This window comes from Manacus candei, unplaced genomic scaffold, assembly GCF_025592945.1.
Source record: "Manacus candei isolate 608988 ecotype Guabito, Panama unplaced genomic scaffold, ASM2559294v1 h1tg000132l, whole genome shotgun sequence".
Lineage (NCBI taxonomy): Eukaryota > Metazoa > Chordata > Aves > Passeriformes > Pipridae > Manacus > Manacus candei.
In genome coordinates, this window is record NW_026138180.1 from 71,192 (window position 1) to 97,360 (window position 26,169).

The window sequence follows — 26,169 nt, forward strand, 5'->3', positions numbered from 1 at the left end:
GGCAGCTTCTCCTTCAGAGGAGAGGAATGAAACAAAGCTCCTCCCGTTCCCCTTTCCTGGTTTATCCCCGAATTCTCACTGTGGGAGAGGCAGAAGGGAAGCATTTACTCACTAATTGATACAAGTTTTCCCAGAAGTCCTGAGTCATAAGGCGAAACAGAGCCAGAAAAGCCCAGCTGAAGGTGTCGAAGCTCGTGTAGCCGTAGTTGGGGTTCCGTCCTGCCTTCATGCACGTGTATCCCTCTGGACATTGGCTGGGGAGGGACAACAGCCAGGTCAGGGCATGGAGAGGGACAAAAAGGCACCAGCTTTGGCCAAAAGTGCCTTCAGAGCTGAAGGTTGGGGTGAAAAAACAACTGGAGAGGGACAAAAAGGCACCAGCTTTGGCCAAAAGCGCCTTCAGAGCTGAAGGTTGGGGTGAAAAAACAACTGGAGGTGACAACAGGAGGCAGGTTCCCGTTTCTGAGCCTCCACCCACCCTTCTCTGGTGACCCCTGAGGTTGGATTCAGGGGGAAACGGTGCCACTGGCACCACCTGCCCCCTGAGGTGACGTGGAAAACCCACTGCACCAGCAGTGCATTCACAGTCAGAGACAGAGATTATTGAAAGCTGGTGAAATAACACCAGAACCAACCAAGGAAGGGACAGGGAGTATTCCAAAGGTTTTGCCAGCATTAGCCACCCATCAACAGTGAAGGCCAGCACTCACCCTGCATCTGAGCTGTTACCACAGAGCAAAGGATCCGGGGCACCAGGAATGATGTAAAAATTTGCTGAAGAGGATAAAAATGAAGAGATTACAGGCAAATACGTATGGAGGTAGAAGATTTAACAGACTACAGCACCATAAAACCCTCCACCCAAGAGCCCCCCCAAATCCCCTGCTGAGAAATTTATCTGTAAAAATACATTTTGGACAAAATACTCAGCTCAAAGAGCACAGCCAAACTCTTTTAAAAGGGTGAACCCCACCAGAAACACCCTAACTGGGTTCTAAGAAGCTGAAAATTCTCTGAGCACGGGGGGGGGGGGTTTCACTGCACAAAGTGCCACAAACCACGCTGGAGATGGTGGGCACCTCCCTGAGCTGAACAGGGAGGTTTTGGGGAGCCCTGGTGCAGAAACACCTACACATGTTGTTGGTGTACTCCTCCCAGTCGAAGCCCCTGGAGCCGTTGTCCAGGAAGGTCTCGTTCACATTAATTGGCCAAATCACACACTTGTTCCTCAGGTTGCCCATGAACAGCTGGAGCCCAATGAGGGCAAAGACACTGAGGCAGAAAACTGTCAGGATCATCACGTCCGACAGCTTCTTCACCGACTGGATGAGGGCACCCACGATGGTCTTCAAGCCTGTGGAGAGGGAAAGGAGACTGGAAATCACTCCTGCAGCGGGAAAACACCCTGCAAATCCATCCCAAACCATACAGCACCTCCTAACACCTCCATGGGGGGAAAGGTCCTGGCTACAAACTGGGGGGGGGCTCCCAGGAACCCCCGTGTGGGGTTGGGTTTTCCAACTGGCACCAGGCCGGGATGGAGGGACCAGCTGAGGGGTTTTGTGGGGAACAGTCAGAACAAACCCAAATCCCGGTGTTTGGCCCTGAGAATGCCTGAGCTTTGCAGCCCAGCTGAGGGATGTGCTGCCCTGCACACAGGGGGTGTCAAACAGGGGTGTTAAAGCCGGGATTTGCTGCCACAAACCCCTGGCTGGCATGGGCTGAGACAGCTCACGAAGATCAAATGCCTTCAAACTCTCCCACCTCAGGTTTCTCCTGCTCATCTGAACTGCCCCAGTATTTCTCTTCCCTGTCCCAGCACTTCCCTTCCCCCCTGTGGGAGCTGAATTTTCCATTTGGATGGATTTCACCCGGTGCTTTGGGATCCCTCGGGATCCTTGATAGACTCAGTACTAAAAGTAAGCTCAGGCATAAGCCAAGAATCCTCTTGGTTTCTCAAACCAGCCTGGTCTGTGAGAGGAACCCCCTCAGAAGGGGGGGAAGAACTCAGCATTAATTTTTAGGAGACAGGTCTAAACTAGCAAGAGTTTTGGAGGCAGAAGCCACACAGATTTAGGGCCCTTTAATCAGCCTTTCTGGTGTTTAGTAGGATAATTCTGTGACTTATACATGAGCAGTGAAGGGAGAAAGGAGGAAAAAAAAAACATAAATCACAGATCCAGCTGGATTTGGGGCCAGTCAGATCCAAGGTTCTGGCTGAGGCCACAACAACATCCCACAATAAACCCCTGACCAGAATCCTTGGTCCCCTCCAACCTTCCCCTTCTGCACCACCAGAGGTTTGAGCCATGTCAGGCACATAAAGATTCATAAATACATGGTTACAGATACATTCCTTACAGAGGAATGATTTTTAAAATGTCATTTCCTTCCATTATCCCAACTTTTCCTGGATGCCAAAGCCCTGCCCCGACCCAGAGCAGGTTTTTGCTGTTAGTTCTGGCAGACACATCACCCCCATGCTCATCCCACAGCTCTGCTCTGCTCATGCACCAGCCCTCGGGTTCCTGGCTGGGATGCTGCTCCTTCAGAGGAGTGCAGGAAGAGGGGGTTTGGAACCAGGACAAAACTGGCAGCAGGAGAGTTCTGGCAACAAACCAGGAACACTCCAAAAAAACCACAACTCCAGCAACAGCAGCTCCAGGTTTTCCTGGGTCCTGTGTGCTGCAGGTGTGACAAAAGCATCAGACAATTCAGTGTAAGAACTTCAAGGGCCAATAGGGAAAATCTCTTGAGACCATCACAGTTTCACAGGGACCCCCAAGCCATAAGAGCAAAGCAGTATTTTGATGTTTTAGCTCCCAGGAGCCACAGTCTGCTCCTGTCACACAGATCCACGGAGACCATGGAATTCTGCCCAGTGGCATGGCAGATCCTGGAAATATTTCCCATTTTTTATCTTATCTCAAAACCACAACGAATCCCAATTACTGGTAGAAGGTGTAGTCAGCACTCAAAGCACTAAAACAAGTTTCTCAGTAGCTCAGCACAGGGTTAAAATTCCCACTCCATGTGCTGAAGCAGAAGGGGAATCCCTTTTGATTTTAATATTCAGCATGTTCTGAAAATCCCTTTCTGCCTGTGAAACGACAGCAGTAAAACCCATAAAGAGCACTTCATGCCTTCACATTAAATAACCCAAAAGGCCAATTACCCAAATGCTTTACATTCCTCCTGTTGTTAGTCCCAAAATCGAGGGGGGGTGAGGTTTGTGCTGCAGAACCACACCCGGACAACCCTCCCCCAGAGAGGGATACAACACCCAGGGTTTGGGCACTTCCAGGTGTGGGCAGTGTCCCCCAACACCCAAACAGGGTCCCCTCGGCTGCATGTGGCAAATCACCCTTTCAATTAAAGCAGAATATGCAGCAGATTGTGCCTTTGGTACCAATCAGGGCTGTGCTGAGCTCAGCAGGGCTCAGCCCCCCCCTCCCCTCGCTGCCATTGGAATTCAATTCCATCAGTTTGGAGTTCTGTGGAGGGAATGATCCAGAACTGAGCTGTCCTGCTCCCTTCCACGGGAAGACAAGGCAGCCACACAGTCAGGAACCAGCTCCTTGAAGCTGCACCATCTCCACTCTGCTACAGTTCAGAAAGCAGAACAGGCAAATCTGGGTCCAGCAGGGATGTTTCCCTCTGAGCGAGGCAGTCACTCCCTGGAGCAGGCTGAGGGAATCCCAGCTGCATGTCAGGCCTGCCCAGGGCACTGCCAGCAGCAATTCCCAGGGGTCTTTTCTCTTTAATATCCCCAGACATTAAGGAAGGCTCAGCAGGAACATCACTCCAGCACGTTCTCATGGGGTGCAAGGGAAGCAGGTGCCACATCAGAGCATCATCACCACCATCATCATCACCACCATCATCATCATCACCATCATCATGCACAACAGGCAGGTGCAGCTGATGGGGTTGGCAGTCTGGGATGGGCCCTACAAACCCACAGGCTCTTCCCTGGCAGCCTGAGAAAGCAGAGCCACCGTTCCATGCTCGGGGAATGTGTCATGGAACAGAGTCCAAAGGACCTGCAGAGCAGTGGGGGGGTTATTTCTGGTGCCTGCCCTGAGACAGGCCGAGCACCTGAAAACCTGCTGAGTCCTGTGAGAGCTGAGCCTGGAGCCTGACCTTAAAATTAGGGGCACTTGTGAGAAACCACCCACACGAGGCTTTTCTGTACAAGAATTCAGGATCAGGAAGTGGTTCAGGCCAGGCTGGATGGAGCTTGGAGCCACCTGGTCCAGGGGAAGCCCTGCCCATGGAATGAGATGAGCTTTAAGGTCCCTCCCAGCCCAGACCATCCTGGAATTCTGGGATTCTCAGTCCATAATCTGTGTGTCTCACAATAAAAGAAGGGCCCCTTCTGTGACACACAGATGAGTTACAGGTCTAGAAGCAGCTTTGGGAGGCTCAGCCCTGCCAAGTCCAGCTCAGGAAATGGGCAAAAGGTTTTAATCCCGGTTGGGTTTCGCTCTGTTGTTTTACACAGTTGTTCCTAAATCTGCAGAAACGCTGGTGATAAAGGGGCAAACCCCTGAGCCAGAAACTGCTGAGCCTGAGGGGGAGCCTGAGCCTTCATTCACCTGCAATTAAACTTCAAGCCTGGCTTTAATTGCAGAGATGGGCACGCCAGGGATGTACACAGGGACAGAGGAGTAGGGAAAAACAGCCTGTTCATCCCGTGATTTGGTGGCCCAGAAGCCTTGATTTCCAACTGTTCTGTCACACAGACTGCAAATCCCATCCCAAAAAGCCCAGTGCCATTTCTGAGGAACAAGCAGTGCAGGGAGGGAGGGGAGATGGAGAGAGGAGACACACGCAAGCCCAGCCTCTGATGCCGAAGGGTTCTCACCTGGAATTACAGAGATAGTTTTCAAAGCTCGGAGAACTCTGAAAGTTCTCAATACTGAGACATTCCCAAGGTCCACAAACTCTGTGACATATCTGCAATGAGGGAGGTCACACACAAAAAACACCATGACAATACACACACCAAAATAAAACAACAACTACAGACAAAGCAATACATCACTCACAGGGGCCTGTACCCGACAGCTAAAACACCAACCGGGGCCTTACCTGGAATTACAGAAATAGTTTTCAAAGCTCTCAGAACCCTGAAAGTGCGCAGAGCTGAAACATTGCCTAGGTTTACAAACTCTGTTATATACCTGCAGAATTAAACCAGAGTTAATGGCACCGTTGGGGTCACCTCCCCCTGCATAAATCGTCTGCTTGCAGGACACAGCTCGTGATTTCAAACGGGGCGGGCAGGGAGGAGAGAGAGACACAAAGTTGTGGAGGCAAAACCTGGTTTAAGTCTCTCCTCTCTGCAACCAGCTCGCCCTGGTGCATGGGTGGGTACCTGGATCCTCACCTGGAATCATGGAATATCCTGGGCTGGGAGGGACCCCCAGGGATCATCCAGTCCAACCCCTGGCCCTGCACAGACACCCCAACGATCCCACCCTGTCCCTGGGAGTGTTGTCCAAACCCTCCTGGAGCTCTGGCAGCCTTGGGGCCGTGCCCACTGCCCTGGGGAGCCTGGTCAGTGCCCAACCACCCTCTGGGGGAAGAACCTTTCCCTGGGATCCAGCCTGACCCTGCCCTGGCACAGCTCCAGCCCTTCCCTGGGTCCTGTCCCTGCTCACAGGGAGCAGAGGTCGGAGCTGCAGCCCCCGAGGAGTCTCCCTTCAATCTCCTCCAGCTGAACAAACCCAGTGCCCTGAGCTGCTGCTCCAGACCCTTCCCCATCCCTGTGTCCCTGCTTTGGACCCTCTCCAACACCTTTACATCTTTTTGACATTGTGGTGCCCCAAACTTCCTATACAGGACTCAAAAATTCAACATCACCTCTGCAGAGGGCAGCTGTGGAAGTGTCACATCTGTGAGGAGTCCTGGTGACACCACCCTAACCATCCTGCTCTGGTGGGAGGTGTCCCTGCCCACGGCAAGGGGTGCAACTGGATGAGCTTTAAGGTCCCTCTCAAACCCAAACCATTCCAGGATTCCATGATTTTATGATCCCTCAGTTCAGGGGTTTCAGGTATATTCGCTCCACTTCACGTTTTTTAATAAATCATGATCATCTTTTGCTCTGATTAGCATCCTCCACTTTCATTAGCATCCTTCATTTTAATCAGCATCCTTCATTTTAAATCCTTTATGCTCCCGTTTCTGAGCCACAGGTAGGTTTGATCATCCCCCTTTTCCAGGGGGATAAACCCAAGATACACAGAGAACATGTTTAGTGCAAGGCACCAGAGTTCTATTTTACCCCAATTTAGAGAATATTTCCTCTGTGCTGTCTGGGGAGGAACTTTCAAGTGCTCTGAACCCTTGGAAATCTGGCTCCTGAGCCTCCCTACATGATCCCTGTTCCCTCAGACCTTGGTGACCACGGGAGGCCAACAATGTGCACCTGCAACATCCCCAAAAAAAAATGTAAAAGGGGAAAAATATCTCTTCCACCAGCAACTCAGAGACCACTGACGTGGACCTGGTTTCCATCAGCAGGACTGAGCCCTGAGCCAGGATCACCTCAGGGCAATAAGAAAAAACCCAGAAATAAGAAAAAAACCAGTCCTGATGGGACTCAACATCCCCCTGAGGAGTGTCAGCCACTGGGAGCTGATCTGGCACGAGAGGAAAGAAGGAGGAAGGAAAACCAAGTGAATTCCTTCCTTGGGGAATGGGTTAATGACCACAGTCATTAATGGGTTATTAATGGGTTATTAGTGGGGTAATGACTGTCCAACCTCCAGCTGCAGCCCAGGAATATTTAAAACCCCAGCCCAAGGAGGAAGGAGAGGTAGAGACTGGGATTTAAAGATATTTGGCTCCCGGTCCTACACTGAGCAGCCCCTCTGGCACGTGAGCCATCGAAAAAATCTCGATTAACAAAGGCAATTCTCTGAAAATCCTGGTTTTTCTGCAGCAGCAGCTCCACAGTTTAGAGCTGAGATTCCATCAGGCTTTAAAACCAGGCCAGAAATCTCCCTTTTCCTTTACAAACCACCCCCCCTCTTCCCCACAGAGCCCGGAGATAACCTGGAAACTCGACTCACGCCATCATGATGACGCTGAAATCCAGCCAGTTCCAAGGGTCCCGCAGGAAGGTGAACCCATCTATGCAGAAACCTCTGGCAATGATTTTCACGAGTGACTCGAAGGTGTAAATCCCAGTGAAGGTGTACCTGGGGGCAGGGGGGGAGAGACACGGGCTGAGAACCGCCGGGAGAAAAGGGCGGTTTGGCCCCCGGAAAAATGGGAATGAGAAACCCTCCCGTGCACCCCAAACAGCCCTGAGGGGTGGTGTGTCCATGCAAACGGGCAGGGGGAGGAACAGGGAAGGAGTTCAGCCTCCTGGGGGGGTCTGACAGCACAACAGTTGGTACTTACTCCACATTCTTGGACCATTCGGGCGGGTTACTAAAAGTCATGAATACACAGTTGGTCAAAATAGTGCACATAATGATCATGCTAAATACTGTGGGGCAAAGTCAAGGAGCAAAGGGACACGTGGTGGCTCTTTACATCCCCCTCTGGTCCCCAAAAATCACACAGAGTGCAGGAAAATGCAACCATTTCCAGGCATAATAAGAAGCCGAGATGCTTCCAGCACTCATGGGAAATAAGGCTGTTTATATATTATATACTATATACTAAATATAATATACAACATATAATATATAGTACAATATATAATATTTATATATATAATTTCTATACTGTACAATATTTACAATTTATATACTATATATACTATTGACATATATATACTATTTATATACTATATATACTATTGACATTATATATATACTATTTATATATTATATATACTATTGACATATATATACTATTTATATACTATATATACTATTGACATACTATATATACTTATGTACATACTTATATATATTATTTATATACTATATATAATATGTACATACTTGTATATATTATTTATATACTATATATACTATTTACATACTATATATACTATTCATATACTATATATACTATATATACTATGTACATACTATATATATATGATTTATATACTATATAATACATTTATAGTATAGAAATAGTATTTTAAGTCGCTGTTCAATTTATTTTTTGTTTTCCAGTATGTCTTAGTAATTAAAAAAAAAAAATCCCAGGCCTAAACGAAAAATGTCTCCTCAAATAATTTCAGTTGTTCAGTAACATGAAAATATCTTGTCTGCTCCTCCAGCCCGTGGGAAAGCCACAGACACCAGGATTTGGCCTGGAAGAGACCACAGGAGTCCTCCCAAAGCCATCTGTGCTCCCTCTGTGTGTTGGGGACTGACTGGAGGAGGTTGCAGCACAAATTCCCCACCAGAAGTGGATTTTAACCCCTCAATTATCAGCCCAGCGGTGAAATCCAGCTCAGATCCGAAGCTGTTCGCCTCCCAAAATTATTTAAGGAGACTCCAAGAGACCTCAGAGGGAGACCCAAGAGCCTCCAGCAGCATCTTGGGCTCAGCCTGACAATCTGCATCCCTTGGCTGCAGCCCAGGGGGAGGAAAAGGCCACGGGAACTCACACAGAGCCAAAGGAAACATTCCCAAGTCCACTTGGAAAAGATGGAAAAGCTTTTTCTCCACCTGAGAAGCAGGAATGGAGGGCCCAGGAGCCTCTACAGCAGCAAGTGAGGGTGTTCCTGCTTTAGGGTCACCATCTCAAATAAATAAATAAGCAGGGCAAAGCAGCTCAGTCAATAGAGGCATTTTTTTCCTCCCAATAACCCCATCAACCAAAAGCCACTGGAGCTGCCTGAGCCCTGCAGAGGAACCTTTTGGAAAAGCTTTGCCATTAGAAGGATGTTTTAGAGATGCCAAAAGAGCAAGAAGTCACTGTCTAATTACAGACAAGGTGGCTCTGGCTCCTTCTCCAGATAATAATTCTATTTAATATTTAGTATTTTTTTAAATCTGTTTTACTTCTGTTTAACCATTTCAGCAGCTGTTAAAGGTCAGCTCCTCTTCACATTAAAAACACAGCCTTAAATCACATCTGTTCCAAAACTTATCCACGGGTGTGGGATGGGAGAATGGACACAGGGAAAATAAGGAAGTTTCCTTTACTGGATGTGGCTCAAGGACACTGACTTTTTATACAAAAAAAGCAGTTTTTTGTGCATGTTCTGAGGCCAATCCACCTCCCTGGGTGCAGGACTGTCATTCACAGATGGGAACTGAGCAAAAGACAATTTGGGAGGGAAGAGATTTTCAAGGAACACACGAAGGCAAAGAGAACTCGGCAGTAAAAAGGATATGAATGTATCAAAATTTTAATAGCTATTCTTCTAAACAGATTAAAAGGACTTAAAATGTACAAGGCAGGTGTGGCACTAAATCGGAAGAGTGTTTTCCCTCTGTTTAGTACTACAAAGGTCTGCAGAGAAACAAAGAGAGAGAGAGTTAATGCAGGAAAATCAAAGCAGGGATTGCACTCATCAGAAAAAAAAAAGGACAAACAACTTCCATAGGAAAAAAATAGCATTTTCTTTTTAAGAATAATCTTCTTTAGGAAGCTCCCATTAGGGTGAGACATACCAGGCCATCCTGGACATCCCTACCAAGACATCCTGGACATCCCTACCAAGACATCCTGGACATCCCTACCAGCACATCCTGGATAATTCTACTCCAAGCATCCATTTCACCAGAGATTTCAGAGCAGAAGCCAAACCCCCCGTCCAAGCCCATGATTTCCTCTTCCACAGCACTGTTACCCCCACCTAAGAGAGAAGAACTGAGGCCCAAAGTGCCTCAGGACCAGGAGGAAAAGGTGGTGGCAGAGTCCCCCAGCCCAGCAGACACAGGTCACCCCCTGCCCCACCCCGGGCACAGCCCTGGGTCTCCCTGCCCTTAATTAATCAGAGAGAAGCTTGAGATTTGAGGTTCAATTCCTTACACAGAACCTGTGGAACGACTCATGGAAATGGGAGGCAGAATTCCACAGCCTTACCCCACAGATCCCTCAGTCCCTCTCCCCACGGAGCACCGGGAGCATCCCAGGCACAGGTGGGTCTGTGGGCACTTCATTCCAGCACACCCAAAGCACCCAGCACCCGACTCAGAGGGCAGGAAGCAACTTGTGTGCCCTGAGAAGCCAAAGCCCTTTCCCTGGCACCATTTGTCCCGTTTTTATTCTCCCCAGGATGGCCCCGGACTCGTCTCCAGCCCCCCTGGCTGGCACAGCCCCCAATTCCCAGAGCCCAACCCAAGGGAATCCTGGGGCTCCCTGCCAACCCCGGCTTCCCCAGGAGACTCCTCTCAGGAAATCTGTCATTTCCCTCCTCGCAAGGGGAACGTGTTTGAGTTTGTTTGGCTCAATTAGACCATCGAGCAGTAAATTATTTTGCAAAGGAAATCAAAATCAGGTTGTGGTTCAGCACGGAGGGAGAAAGCCTCGTTAGCAGAACCACTAATGCATCCCCACCAAAAGCACTTTAAAGACAACCCTGGACAGCTCTTCAACTGCAGCATCATGAATTAATGACCAGATCACCTTGGCATGGAACAACCTCCTGAAAGGCCCAAAGTTTTGCAGAACTGCCATTACAAAGTGCTCAAGGGGCAACCCAGCTCTAGGAACCAGCTCATTTCCCTTCCCTGACACCACAAACTTTCCAGGACTTGAATCCCATTCCTTTCTAAATCTCTTTTGAAGGCTCTGGAGCAGGACACTGGGATGCTCCCGGGCTCCCGCCGTGTCCTGAGCTCCCGACTCTCCCACATCTTTCCAGCAGTGACACCTCTGATGTGCCTGTGCTGAGCATGATGTGGGGCCAGGTGAGCTGGACAAAGACCTGGGGACTCCACCACCTCCCTGGGCAGCCCCTTCCAAGGCCTGACCACCCTCTCCAGGAAGGAATCCAGGCTGTTTCCTCCCACTGCCCACCAACCAGGAACTCCACGTTCTGCTCTGCCCTCTTAGTCCCTCCCCTGTCCTGTGTCCTCGTTTCCTCTCCATGCTCTGCACACATTTCTCCTTTTAGACCATAAAACTTGTGGAGTGGCTCCTGCCTGTAAAGCCCATCACCCCTGGGCCTTCCAGCACAACCCTCACACCAATAAAGTGCCCCAATTCCAGTCTGCTCATCGATCCCGACGGTTCCGAGCTCCACCATTCCCCTGTGTATCCCATAAAATCCTGGGTAAGCCTCCCATTGGTCTCATCAGTAGAAAGAAAAGCCCAAAAAGCCAAGAAGTGTTTGGCAATTTAAACCCTCTCTTAGCTTCCCTTTCTGCTGCTGACATATCAAAACTCCATTTCGAAATGGCTGCGAGCTCTTAAAACGTTCGCTGGGTCCGGGCCAAGGACATCCTTAAGAGCTTTTAAGATGTGCTGAGGCAAAGCTCAGAACTTAGAGGAAGGTGATACCTGGAAAAAGGCACTTTGCACTCGGTTTAAGGGATGGTTGTGTCTGGTTGAACCTCCCAGACTCTCAGTTTGTTGTTGGAGCTGCGAAAAAACCTCCGTCCGCTTTAGTTCCCTCAGAGCCCACGTGTTAACAAATCCTTGGAAACAGGGCTCTTAAGAAGGAGGAAGATTCCCAGAAGACGAGTTTTCTAAATCAATCTGCAAGATGGTGACTGTGCCAGAGGAGCAGGACAGAGCTGATGGAGGGCTGGCAGGAAACGTTGCGGCTCTGGGAAGCTCTGAAACGCTTCTGCTTCCTGCAGGTTTAATTTCAGGCGGTTCCGTGGTGGCTGAAGGGGGAGGAGGAGAGTGGGCAGGAGATTTCAGAAGGCAACAGCTTTGGGAACAGCCTGGGAACATATGGAAGCACATTCCTGCAGCAGTGACACCGTGACGGGCCGACACTCGGCGCTGAGCAAGAGGGAGAGCGACGACTTCCCAGTGACACCCCAGGCAAGTCACTGCTGGAAAACTCATGGACAGGGAATTCGGGCCCTCTGGGGGCTGAGGAATCACAGACAGAGTCAGAGCAGCCCTGGGGGAGAAGGACTTGGGGGGATCTGGTGGGGGAGAGGCTGGACATGACCCAGCCCAGAAACACCCCCACGTCGATGCAAAATATTTCTCAAGTCTGTTTTGTCTCACAGAGTTGTACTTTCTAACACAGAAACCCAATTATTTAATATTTAATTTCCCCTTCCCCCAAAGGGGACAGATTTATTCTTCCTTACTAACTTACTCTTCACCACTGAAAAGCTTGTGGGGGGAAAAAAGTATCTGCTATGTTTTGTTCTTGCTTTAACCTCTTGTTTCAAGCCAAATAGTGGGGAAAAAAAACTTGACTGTTTTGGAATTTAGAAAATAAAACATTCCTGAAAGATACATTAAAAAAAAGCAGATGGTTCAATATGGAATATTGAGAAACTCATTTGGAATTTAATTTTAACAACCTCTCAATCTGCCTGTGCAAGGAAATCCATTCTCTCTCCAATTCCCCATCCTTCCACCATCCCCAGTGGTGCAGATTTAGGGGTGGCAGCAGAGATTCCATCACTTCCCTGGCCCTGCATTCCCTGATCCCAGCTGGGATCCTCAGGGCTGGATCCACTCACAGCCAACACCTCCATCCCACTCTGCCTTCCCTCTGACCCCAGAGAGGGCAGGATTGACAGGGATTTCACTTCCCTTCCTTCAACCTTCTCCTTTCCCACTTTTCCTGCTCCTTTTAAGTCAGTTGGAGACACAGAGTGGAAGAAAAAAACCTCATTAAGCAAGACCTGGAAAGCAGGGGCTGGGGTTGCTCACACTGGGAGCTCTCCTGAATTTTGCTGGAATAAGGAAGTTCACAAGGAAGTCCTGGCCCCTGGGGGGTTTTAACTGAAATATTTCCAGTTTGCACAACAAATATCATGGCCAATATTGCTTTGGTGTTGAAGATCTGGAAAAGGCACCGAGACCCTGGAAACAAGGACAAAAGGTTGATTTCTTGAGGTGGTTCTGACTCTTCCCCCTGCTTTGGGGACTCCACTGGAAGGCAAAGCCCCGGCAGAGCCACCCCCTGTCCCTGCAGACGTCACATCCCAGGGCCAGACGTGGCTCCTGCAGCTGGGCCCTCCCATCCCAGAGACTTTCCCAGGCCCACAGAGCCAAGGTGACATTCTGGACCCGAGGGCCCACTTCCAAACTGGGCATGTGACTTGGGGAAGCTGCAAGTCACTCCATTGGCACGAAACCTGGCGAGAGGGATCCTCAGGTGCTCATCTGCCAGCAGGAGGTGACCTCGGGCGTCCCGCTCCAGCCTCAGATGCTCAGGGATGTGTGGACAGCCTTCCTTTTCCCACTGGAATCCACCCATCCGAGCCTATCCATGGTCTCAACTCCCAGAATATTCAGGGACCTCCTGCTGCCTTGGAAGTGGAGCCAACTGCAGGAGCAGGAGCACCTTCCCCCTGTCCCGTAGCACGGATGAGATTCCAGCCCAGGGAAGGTGCTTCAGGAAAACAACCCCAGCCCGGGAAAAGCCTGGACTTGGTGCTCTGGGCTGGGTGACAAGCTGGGGATGGGTCACAGGCTGGACTCGATGGTCCTGGAGGGCTTTTCCAGCCTCAGTGATCCCGGGATTCCGTGACTCCCACGTTGCAAAACGAACCTGAGCAGAGCAAGGAGCAGCACTTGGGACAAAACCATCGCCGGGCTCCAGACCCAGGGCTTGTGACTCCCTGGGCCACGGTGCCGTTTCCAGGTCACTCTGTTTCTCCTTTAAATATCAGTTACCAGGCCACTGGAAGTTCAGCTGCTCCGTTATAAAATGCAGCTTCAGTTTCCTCAGAGAAACCAAGATCACCGTGTCCTCCTGCAAGGAAAAGCAACCAGCTGATCCGGCCCTGTGCACGCTGCAGGAGCAAAGACCTGTGATGCAAAGCCTTCTGGAGAAAGGGGGAGGGGGTGTGGGGAAATCTTGGAAAACTTCCCATGATTCAAGCAGATTCCTGATGATTCAGAGAAGGGCCTTTTTTGATGGCCTTAAAAAAAAAAACCTGCCTGGTGGGAAGTGACGGACTCTGGGAAGCAGCAGGAAGGACACACCTAAGGAATGGCCACAATTCCAGAGAATCCAGTGTCTGTGGGAAGAGCCAGGCCCTGCTCCCAGCACGGCACACACAGGGCTGGGGGGGTTTGCCTCCCACCTCCAGAACCTTCCCTCCATCTCCACACCACGAGCAGGCAACGACTCCTCAAGTGTCAGGACTCCTGTGGTGCTCCTGGAGGTGGGAGAGATGCCCCTGTCCCTGAGAGTTCTGCACAGGACACCCCAAAAATCCCCAACAATCCCTGAGAGTCCTACACAGGACACCCTGGCCCTGGCACAGGGTGTCCAGGGAAGCTGTGGCTGCCCCTGGATCCCTGGGAGTCTCCCAGGTCAGGTTGGAGCAGCCTGGGCTAGTGGAAGGTGTCCCTGCCCATGGATGAGCTTTAAGGTCCCTTCCAGCCCCAACCATCCTGGGATTCCATGAGCCGGTCTCACCAAAAACCAGGGAACACCAGGTTGGTTTAATAAAGGGAAAATACTTGGTTGATAAAGAAAAAAATACTCCTGAGGATAACCACGGTGCCTTTTTCCCCCAGGAGCTCCTGGTAATGCATCTCTTGAAGCAGCACATCACCTGGACCCTGGGATCCAACACACACATCCCTGAACTCCAAAGCCCTGTGCTGAGCCAGGTCCTGCTCCCAGCAACACAACTCACCACTACAAATGCAGGAAAGAACAGCCAGTTACACCCAAATCCAGCTGATTCCATGGGAATTATGCCCTGCCAGTCTCTGAGTCCCTTCCAAGCGTGGCACAAACTTCTATCCCATCACACATTTGTTACCCAGCACAGGGATTTCACACACAGCCAACTGTCCCCACTCACATCACAGCTCCTGTCACCCAGGGGCCAGACCTGCAGCTCCTCCTGTGACAGCTGAGCCTCACTTAGGGATGGCAGCTCTCTCAGCTTGCCCCAGTTAAAGTTGTATCGAGGAAAGTCATGAAAACAAACAGCCAAGAACCTCAGTTTCAGCCTTCTGAGAAAATCCATGACCGTGCTCCTCCCTATTCCACGACCAGCAGATCCCTCCCCTCCATCTCCAGCACTTTCCCAACTCACTGCTCCCCTTATTTCTGCCACACCACCTTGATTCCAAACATTTTAAAAATAAAAATTCTCCAGATGAAAGCCAGTTAATTAGTTTCTTTTCTGCCACGATTCTGTGTCCCACTGCCTCCTAACCATCCCATCCAGCCTGAATTCCGTGGAAGTGATGAAACACAGGCTCAGACCACCACTGCTGCCCCTCAGTTCCAGTCTCCTTATTACCCCAATGGTTAAAATTGGCACAGTAGCACAGCTTGATCTACTTTTACTTTCCAAACCCTGTTCTCTTAACTCCATCCTTTAAGACCGGTCTTATAATACCAATTAAACCTGATCATACAATATCAATTAAACCTCATAAAAAAAAACCCCACACAACAAACCAAACCAGCCCCATCCAAGACTCCATCCTTTGTCTTCTGCTCCAACCATACCCCAAACCTGCCATTTTTTTCCCAAGAGGGAGGGAAAAAAAAAAAAAATAAAAAAATAAAAAGCAGAAGGTGCTTTAGCGGCTCCTTTCTCGCCAGACTCACTTTCTGGGTCATATAATAAGGGTCAAAGTCCTCCAGTGGCACAGCAACCAGCCCTTTTGGGATGTCCCCGTAGATGAAAGGCAAATTCTTGCCCGCCTCAAGGTCACTGTTTGGTTTGGGTTTGCTGTCCTCGTCGTCATCGCGGTGGCTGCTGTCCTGCTTCGAGCGCTGCTTCTTCTTCAGCTCGGCGATGTGCTTCTCGATGTTGGCCAGGGACTCCGGAGTGAAGGGCTTGAAACTCTCGGGGCCTGGTGGTGCGAGCAGCCGCGCTGCCATCTTTTCATCCTGCAGCAGCTTCTTTTGCGATGTTGCACCCCGGGCAGGTCAGCTCTGGGGAGGAGGGGAGGGCAGACACAGGGGAGAACGTCAGAAAGGGCACAGACAGACAGACAGACAGACAGAGCAGGGCAGAGCCACGGGGAGCTCCGGCCTTCAAATCCCCTCGGGATCGCTGAGGGACCCACAAGGATCGGCCAGTTCAACTCCTGGCCCTGCACAGGACACCCAACAATCCCCAACAATCCCTGAGAGCCCTTCACAGGACACTCAACAATCCCTGAGAGTCCTGCACAGGACACCCAACAATCCTCAGCAATCCCTGAGAGTCCTACACAGGACACCCAACAATCCCCAACAATCCCTGACAGTCTTTCACAGGACACCCCAACAATCCCCAAGAGTCCTGCACAGGACACCCAACAATCCCTGACAGTCCTGCACAGGGCACCCCAACAATCCCACCCTGTCCCTGAGAATCCTGCACAGGACACCCCAACAATCCCCAGCAATCCCTGACAGTCCTGCACAGGACACCCAACAATCTCTGACAGTCCTGCACAGGACACCCCAACAATCCCTGAGAGTCCTTCACAGGACCCTCCCCAAGAGTCCCCCCCCATCCCTGAGAGCACCATCCCAAGGCTTCTTGAGCTCTGGCAGGAACGAGGCAGCCGAGCTGCTGGTTCAGTCCCAAAACAAGCCACACCAAGGCTGGACACAGGTGAACCTGCCCATTCCCACCCCCCTCACCTAGGACAGGAGAAGCACCACGCAGAGCTGGCTCTCCCACAGGTGACCAGCCCGATTTTGGGTCCTCCTGAACACAAACTGTTCTACAAAACAGCAGCTCCCTCATCAAACCCACTGTTCTCCTGCAAAAATGGTTCTGCCGGTCACTGCCCTCAGGCAAACGGATTATTAGGCAAAAATTCCCAGCCAGCTGGGGTTGGGCAAGGTCTAACCTGGCCCAGGCAGGGCTGGGGACCAGCCCATCCCTCGATCTGCTAACGAGGTGCTCAGCAAAGAGCTCCCTGGTACCCACAGGAGGAACTCGGTGCCAACGGGAGCGCTCTGAGCATTCCCAAAAAGTGCTCCCTGGCTGCCCAGGGAAGCTGTGGCTGCTCCTGGATCCCTGGAAGTGTCCAAGGAGCAGCCTGGGCTAGTGGGAGGTGTCCCTGCCCATGGCAGGGGGTGGAATTTACAGTTTTTAAGGTCCTTCCTGACCCAAACCATTCCCTGACTCTGCCAATTATCAGGGCAATGATTCATTCCGGGCCACGAGAATGAAATGATTTTAAAATACTTTGGTTGAGCACAACAGTGATTCCTGCAAGTTAAATTTCTCTGGCATATGGGTTAGACACGGGGTCTTCTTTGCATCAGATGCAACACAAATGATGAAAGGAAAGGGAGGGGAGGAGGTGCAGAGCAGGGGTGAGGACGAGCTCGCAGAGCTCCCCTCCTGCCCAAGGAGCCCAGACCCTGCCAGGGTTTGCCCCATCCCTCCAGGAGCCCCTCGTGCTCCTCCACCCACTCCCCCAAAAAAGCAGAGCTGGGAGGAAGTTGGTTCCTGGGGATGCAGCCGCCCACAAACCCTCTGCAGCTCCGCTCCTCGTGCCAAGCTCCCGCTCCAGAACCAGCAGCAGGAATATCCTGCATTCCTGAGCTGCTCTCAGGCTGTTCTCGCTCCGGGAGGAGGCCAAGGGAGGAGAGGGATGACAGAAACCCTGCACTGATGCAACAGCACTGCAGTGCTGCAGGCTGGAAGAGAACCCAGCCCCACCACGGTGCTCGGGGAGGATCCAGGAGGGAAGGCAGGAGAAGCACGAGGATCCAAAGGATTCGTGGGATCAGGTCCCTCAGAGAGGGGAAGGAATCACTGGTAAGGTCAGAGCTTTTAAGGCAACACAAACACAGCACCCAAGCAAATCTTAAAAGGTCTGGAATCTCGGGAAGGATGACTTTCAAATTCCTTGCAGGCCACGCCAGGGGGCTGAATGGTTAAAATTCGGCCCTTCCAGCACGAGGTCAGAGGCACCTGCCCAGCCCCTGGTGCTGAGGGCTGGGCTGAACTCACACGGGAGGAGCTCAGGGAAGCCCCAAAAAGGACAATCACAACTCCCCAGAGGGCAGGGGGCTCCAGGAATAACCCCAGGGACAAAGAACCGAGCCCTGGGGAGGAGCACCCGGAGATCCCAGCCTTTCACACAGCACCTCCAGGAGCCAGAGCATCCAAAGGATCCTGCTGAGGGATCTCAGGGCGTTCCCTGCTCCACTCCAGCTCTGCCACGGCCATTCCCACCCTCCCAGGGTCAATCCAAAGCTGTCCCACACGTGTGGGCATTAAATGCTGTGCCCAGCTGGGGTTTTATTTGGAGATCCGAAAAACCTGACGTACAGATCCCCCTCCTTATGTAATCCCAGAGCCTGGCTGGGCTGGGATTCTCTTCCTACAAACCTGACCAGGTATTTCTAAAGTAACAACAGTCAAGACTCAAAAAAAGATGGCAAGAGGGGAGAGAAAAAACCAGTATCTTGGTCACATTATCTCTGAGAAATCACCCAGCGGCCTGCTGATATTAAGGAAAATTAATTTATTCTATTCTTGCAGCATTTGCATGCATTTAATTACCAAATTTCCCACATACTGTGAAACTATAGAGCAGCATTGGGGATGTGGTCTAATTGAATGGCACAGATAAATATGTAAGGCCTGAATTTAGAAACCAAAGTAGCTCAGGGACACAGCAGAAAAAAAGGGGAAAAAAATGAAAGCATGAAGGAATTTGTGCACAATTACACAACCCACAACTGGAGGCACCGACTCAACTTTCCATTCAGGGAAAAGAACAAAACCAAAACCAAACAAACCAACACCCAAACCTGGCTCCCAGCTGCACATGGCAGCAGCTTCTCTGTGTTTTGGCATTTTGGAATTGCTCAGAGGGCTGTTACTTGTTTCAGTTTCACTCCTTGGGAAAGTTCTTGCCTGCCCTGACTTTGTTTGCTCTGCCAATAAATAATCCCACATGAAGAGAACGGACAAAATTCACTGTGTGGCTCATCCTCCTCTTCCTCAGTGAAGTCACTCCCTCAGTGAAGTCACTCACGCCTGCTCTGGCCCACGTGGCCTGAGCTGTTCTTCCCAGCAAAGCTTCTGGAGGCCAAAAAAAACCTTGTCAGGGTTATTTTCCAAGCGGGAATGGTCCTGCTGGGACAGCAGTAATTGGCAGGGGACAAATGCCAGGATTCCTTTTGGCCCTTTGGGAGGTTCTTCAACCTCTGAGGAGAGAAACATGGTGGAAATGGCAAGGCAGCCTCGGCCCCCAGGTGAGGGCAGGAGGAGGGAGGGGGGTTCTGGATCCATGGATAATGCACTGGGAATGCTGCCCTGCTGCTGGGGGGCCCGGGGATTCATCCTGGGCCCTTGGGGTTGGGTGCACACAACTCCCCAGGCCCAGGCTGGGGATTTACACCCCCCTTTTTTCAAATCTCACAACTTCCCACCAGATTAACCACTGCACTGAGGGGCCCAGTTGCTGAGACTTAATTATTTTCTCTAAATGTTCCCAGCAGTCCATTTACCGGTACATTATGAAATATCCCGATAAATTATTCAGGCTGATTGTCCAAATAAATTAAAAAACACTTTTGAGGCAATTTCCTTGCTTTAACACATTTCTTCCTTTATTAATTACCAAGATTCAGCTGTTCACAGGGTGACTTTGAGCAAGAGAGAGAGACCTTCTGTGGGAATTTTTATGTAAGCCACACAGCCACACGTGGCTCTGATTCCAACACGAGGGTCAGGGCAGGAAGGAAAACACAGTGTGGATCAACCCCCCCTGAAATTCTGCTGCAGGAGAGCCTAAAAACCTTCAAGCCAACCCAAAATATCCCTGCATGGGAACATCCATGGCTGGAAGTGGCTGATCCCCACCTGCAGAGACTCCTGTGCCCAGACCAGGCCAATTTTATCAATGAAAAGGTTCAGTGATGCAACAGGCTGGGGAGAAGGAGGGACTTTTCCCTTAGGGAAGCTCTCATGGCATATTTGTTGCTAGAAAGTGGAAGGAAGGGGAAACACCTTAAAGCCCATCTTGTTCCACCCCCTGCCATGGGCAGGGACACTTTCCACCAGCCCAGGGTGCTCCAAGCCCTGCCCAACCTGGCCTTGAAAACTTGAACACACAGAAAACACCTTCATATTTCAGGAGGCTTTCATAAAAACTTGAGAAATGAAAGCCCTCAGGCTGCAGGGCCCTCCATCCACCCCAGGAGCTGGGTGGCTTCTGCAACACCCCCCAGTGAGTTACCAGAACTAAAACCAGTTAAACCCAGTTCACCCACTAACCCCCAGTTCCCTGTGCTGCTGCTACTCAAAGCTGGCTCGTGTTTACCACCAACCTCACCCAGAGCTTGGAGATTCACAGACTAAACAACCTCATCTGCTTCGACTTCCCCCTTTTTAAAGCCCAACTTCTGAACAAAGAACTGAATAAAGCAGCTCCAGTGTCAGAGTTCAGCCCCTAACCCACATTTAACTCCTGGCTGGGTTCATTCAGCCCCATCCCTGACCCACAAAACAGGAGCCAGGGAAGGGTTATTTTACACCAGCATTTGAGGGGAATTAATCTCCTCTTGTGCAGCACTGGGATGCTTCGAGTACAAATGAGGCAAATATGAAAAAAGGCAGAACAAATAACCCTCCTCTAAGTGCTCTGCTCTCCCACAACACGGATCTGGGAATTTCTGCCACGTGCTGGAACACAACCCAGGTTTCCTCATGGAGAGACAGTGTTTTCTCCCTTCCTTATCACCCCTGCAGATCTCAGCTGGTCACACCAACAGCTCCCCCTCCATGGGAGTTCTCCTGGTTGTCCTGACATCACCATCTCACTTGACAGCCAAGGAAAAGTTCACCTCCTGCTGGAATCACCACTGGAACGGCCACATTTGTTGTTCAACCTCACGTTTCCAGGGCACTTTTCCACCTGGGTGCCACAGATCTCACACTGAGGAGCAGCTGAGAGAGCTGGGGGGGCTCAGCTCGGAGGAAAGGAGGCTGGGGGGGACCTTCTCACTCCCTCCAACTCCCTCCTCCCTCCTCCAGCAATGAAGGGTTCATTTCCGTAACTTTAAAGCCGCCCCCTGGACAGTTCACTGGGTGTTGTAACATCATTCAACAACAAAAAAACCCACTCCTCCCCAAATCAACTGGCAGCAGATCTCATTCTGAACTGCTCACACCTTCCTGCTGGGGCAGGAGCACCACGAGAAACATGGACTGGCACTTCCAGGGTTCAGGTACCAACAGTTTTGCATTGTGAAACGTTTCTGTTCAGAAAGAAGCAATGTCACAGCTTTGCCACAGCCCAGGCCCTGCTGGCTGCCCCTTCTCCTTAAAATATCCTGTCTGCTGGAATGCTCCATCAGGCAGGAATAACAGCTACAGGACAAGGCCGAGGGGAGGGGAGGCAGAAGTTGCTCTAACTTTGGAACAGCATTTAAAGACAGAATCCCAGGATCCTTGGGGTGGGAAAACCCCTCCAAGACCATCGAGTCCAGCCTGTGCCCGATGCCCACCTTGTCCCCCAGCCCAGAGCACTGAGGGCCACCTCCAGTCCTTCCTTGGACACCTCCAGGGGTGGGGACTCCAAACCTCCCTGGGCAGCCCCTGCCAATGCCTGACAGCCCTTTCCATGAGGAAATTCCACCTGGAAAGAAGACAGTTTTGCCTAAGCCAGAAGAGCATGTGAAGTGTTAAAAGCCAGCCTGGAGCCCCAGTTCGTGCCAGGGAGGGTTTGTAACACCCTCCTGCAGCAGGAAGCCACTTCTTCCCTGCTCCTGTTCCCCAACACGGCCCCTGTCTGCTCTGCACACAGGGGGGATAACGGGGGCACAGGGGGGACAGTCTGAGAGTTCAGTTATTCCTGAACCCCACCAGACCCCAGCCAGTGGCCAGCAATGGCCAGCAATGACCAGCAATGACCAGCAATGACCAGCTGCCCAACCCACAGCCACCAACACCAGCCCTCACACACGTTTCCTCCCCGTGGGTCCTCAAATGATTCCTCCCTGTGCTTGCTCCCCTCAAATGATTCCTCCCTGTGCTTGCTCCCCCCAAGCCCCCCGTGCTTGCTCCCCACTCCCTCCTTTCTCTGTTTTACAGCTTCTCCCTCCCCCAGCCCCCTGCTCTGAGCCCAACAATCAATTATTGATCCCGGTGTATTTGCCCATGTCAGTGGAGTCGCAGCTGCTCCAGGGGAAGGGATTGATAGGGATTGATAGGGAATGGGAACCACGTCATGGCAGGAGCCCAGCGGAGCCTCAGGGACCCCCACGGAGCCTCAGGGACCCCCACGGAGCCTCAGGGACCCCCACAGAGCCTCAGGGACCCCCAGCCACTGGAAACCAGCACCTCCCAGTCGAGGTGAAAACCCGGCTGGGGCCGTTTTCATGAAAACCACCCTCAGGCAGAGCCAGCCCCCAGCACAGACACGGCAGCAAACGGGGGGAGGTGACGCCGTGATTTGGGTTTTGAAGCTGCTTCATTCCCACTCCGACTTTGTTTCTGCCTTATTTAAGGGGGGGAAGGCCCGGCCCTGCTCCATTTCCTGCGGCACACGAGCACAGGAGTGCTCGCCCTCCTGCCCGTCAGAAACCTCCTTCCCCCCCAGCATCCACAGGATCACACTGGTTCCCCCCAGCACTACAGCATCTACACCACCATCCACATCCCAGCCATATGTACGAGCTTATATAACCGGGTAAATGGTCTGTGATGGGCCCGGGTCGTTCCCCCCGGGGTGAACGACGCCGTGGAAGCGCCAAAATGCGTAAAAACGATCCGGTGGCCCTTGGGTCACGCTGTTAATTTTATAGAAAACCCACCGAGGCGAAGGACAGGGACTTTCTAGACAGGCAGAGGATGGAAAAGCCGAGCAGAGGATGGAAAAACCGGAGAGGCCTTAGGATGGAGCCGTCCGGAAAACATCCGGACAGAGGAGCGCGGCCGGGGGCTCGTTACTCCAAAAGGCACCGGCTCCCCTCGCCGGGGGATACCCAGAGATGCCCAACAGCTTCACCGACTTTACATAACGGCACCTGCCCCCCCCAGGAACGGCGACATCGGGGGTGGCGATGGCCCGAGGGGTGATGGAGGTGATGGGGGTCCCGGCTGCGGGCGGGGAGCGGCCCCGGGAGGAACCGGGAGGAGCCGGGAAGGGCCGGGAAGCGCCGGGAGGAGCCGGGAAGGGCCAGGAGGAGCCGGGAGGAGCCGGGAAAGGCCGGGAGGAGCTGTCCGTTTCAGCACCGGCCCCGCCGGAGCCGCGGAAGGTCCCCCCGGCCCCTCCAGCCTCGCCCAGCCCTTCCGTCCTGGGCATCGCTGGAGGAACCGGCCCCCAGCGCTTCCGTCACCCACACAGGGAAAGAGAACCATTCCCGGGGCCCCCATCCCTCTAGGGCTGCCAGGGAAAACCACCACCGCTACGCCTTCCCCCCTTTTGACCCCCAGAAACGACCCCCAGGACGAGACGGGGCCCCCCCGCCCGCCCGTTCCTGGCGATCGGAGCTGCCCGGTGTGAAGCGAGGACGTCCCGGTCACGGCTCCCGGTGCGGCTGGAATGCTGCAGTGTTCCCGGAGAGGGTGGACGCGGATCCACAAGAGCACAACCACAACCAGCGCCCCAAAAACCCGCCCCACCCGTGCGGCCCCCCCTGGGGGGGGGGGGGAGCTCCCGCAGACCCCACGGAGGAGGAGGGGGGGGGGAACACAAGGATGAGCCTCCCACGCCTGGGATCACCCTCTAAAATTCAGCTCAGGGCCCGAGGGGCGGAATCCAGCTGCTGGCCCTCGCACACCGCACGCTCTCCCCTTTCCCAGAGTTTCCGACTTCACCCCGGCTCATCCGCAGCCGCTGCCGTGGAGCATCTCCCGGCGTCCCCACCCCCACATCAGCCGGGCATCGCTTGCACCAGAACGCAGGGGGAGGGGAGGAAGACACCCAGATTTTTAACAGGAAAAAAAAAAAGAAAGAAAAAAACCACCCCAACGCGCAATTCCCTCCCGGCAGGAAAAAAAAAGAAAAAATAATATAAACCGAACCTGCCCTCGCCGACCCTCCACCCCCACCCCAAAATCTGTGCGGTGGAAGGGAGAGAGGGAAGAGCACAACCACGATGCTGACCCAACATCTGGGTCAGCTGGAACATCGAGGCCGTCCCGAGCATCGCCCCCCACCCCAAAAAAACCCGTCCTCCAAGTTGTCCCCCATCCCCGGGCAGCGGGAGATGGGGGTGGGGGGAGCGGGGGGCGGCGGGGGGACGGGGCAGCGCTGCAGCGAGGGCCGGGGGGAAGGGACAGCGGCGAGAACTCGGGCTCTCCCTCCCCACAATGCAGACAAAGAGCACGGCCCCCAATTTGGGGCCTGGGAGGAGGGTCCCGGGCAGCGGGGTGGAGGGGGGATGCAGGGAGGGATGCAGGGATGGTGGAGGGATGGGTGGAGGGAGGGAGGGATGCGGGGAGCGATGGAGGGATGGGTGGAGGGGGCCCAAACGGGGCTGCAGGCCCAGGGTGGGTGCGGGGGGCTCCTGCCCCTTCCCAGCCCCAGCCCCCCGGCGGGGGGACACTCACCCCGGGCCTGGCACCGTCCCCCCCCCTCCGCGGGGCCGCGGCCCTCGGGCTGCAGCGGACGGACCTTCCCCGGCCCGGGCAGGGGCTGCCGGAGCCCCCCGAACAGGGCTCGGGGGGCAGCGCCGGGCGGGCAGAGAACCGGCTCCCCCCGACCCCTCCCCGGGCGCGGGGTGACCGGGCATCCCCCGAGGGGGCGGGGGGGAAAAGCCCCGGGACCCCCCCCCCTCTTCCCGCGGCGGGTTTGGGGCCGGGGGGTCTCCCCGAGCTCCCCCCACCACAACTCGCCCCCCGGTGCTCCCGCGGGGTGTCCCCGGCGCCGCCCGGGCCGCGCTCTGCGGCAGAGCCCCCGGGGGAGGCGGCGAACCGAAGGGGACGGTGAGCGCGGGGAGCGGCGGGCGAGGCCCGCGGGGGTCCCGGGGGCCGCGGACTCACCGTGTCGGGCGGGCTCAGCGCGGCCCCGGCGCGGCGGGGCCGGACTGCGGCGCGGGGGGAGCTGCGGGAGGGACTGCGGGTGTCGCCATCTTGGTGCGCTCCCGGCGCTCCCCCCCCCCGCCCGGCCCGGCCCCCCCCCGCGCCGCGCGGCCCCCGCCCGCCCCGAGCGAGCCGACAGGGGGCGCTGCGGAGCCGCCGGGACCACGCGCGGGGGGGGGGGGGGCGGAGGGAGGAGGGGGGAGCGGGGAAACCCCGACCCGGGGCGGGCACCGGGCCTTCATCAGCATCTTCATCTTCATCAGCACCGGGCCTTCATCAGCATCTTCATCTTCATCAGCACCGGCACCGGCACCGACACCGGGCCTTCATCAGCATCTTCATCTTCATCGGCACCGGGCCTGCACCGGCACCAACACCGACATCGGCACCGGCACCGACACTGGAACCAGCACCGACACTGGAACCGACACCGGCACCAACACCGAACCTGCATCGGCACCGGCACCGACACCAGCACCGGGACTGCATCGGCACCGGTACCGACACTGGGCTTTCATCAGCATCTTCATCGGCACCGATACGGGCACCGGCACCGGGCCTTCATTGGCACCAACACCGGCACCGGGCCTTCATCAGCATCCTCATCATCTTCATTGGCACCGGGCCTGGTCCTTCATCAGCATCTTCATAGGCACCATCACTGGGCCTGGTCTTTCATCATCATCATCATCATCACCAGGCCTGGTCCTTCAGCATCATCATCTTCATCTTCATCAGCATCATCACCAGGCCTGGTCCTTCAGCAGCATCAGCATCATCTTCGTCAGCATCATCCCCAGGCCTGGTCCTTCAGCAGCATCATCTTCATCACCATCATCATCAACGGGCCTGGTGCTCAGGAAAAAACCAATTAAAAATGTTTACTAAGGCTCCTGCCTCCTCCTTGTTTCATCCCGACCTCTCCTTCCCCTTCCGTGCAGTGACCTCTGCTAACACCTGTGCTTAAGCTCTGCATTTTCTACTCTCCCTCCAACCTCACTCACTCCTTTTAAACACAGGAGTTTCCTTAGGAATGATTTCCAGGGAAATTCCCCCAGGACACCCAGAGCAGGTGCTGCTTCCTTGGCCACTTTAACCTTTTCCATGATTCCCTGCAGCACTAGCAAGGAAT

The 26,169-nt window shown here is 53.3% G+C and overlaps 1 protein-coding gene across 1 annotated transcript in view; it reads right to left on the bottom strand.

Annotated features, from left to right (window-relative positions):
- SCN8A (sodium voltage-gated channel alpha subunit 8) overlaps positions 1-25,103 on the bottom strand; it is a 50,984-nt gene extending 25,881 nt beyond the window's left edge. Inside the window, exons 1-9 of the mRNA XM_051771393.1 lie at positions 24,999-25,103; positions 15,653-15,982; positions 9,319-9,438; positions 7,417-7,505; positions 7,083-7,211; positions 4,868-4,959; positions 1,133-1,354; positions 711-774; positions 113-254 (exon numbers count right to left, since the gene is read on the bottom strand). Of these exons, the coding sequence (XP_051627353.1) occupies positions 113-254; positions 711-774; positions 1,133-1,354; positions 4,868-4,959; positions 7,083-7,211; positions 7,417-7,505; positions 9,319-9,438; positions 15,653-15,928 (1,134 nt within the window). The 5' untranslated portion in view covers positions 15,929-15,982; positions 24,999-25,103. The remainder of the gene's footprint in view (positions 1-112; positions 255-710; positions 775-1,132; positions 1,355-4,867; positions 4,960-7,082; positions 7,212-7,416; positions 7,506-9,318; positions 9,439-15,652; positions 15,983-24,998) is intronic.
- Between the last annotated feature and the right edge of the window lie 1,066 nt (positions 25,104-26,169).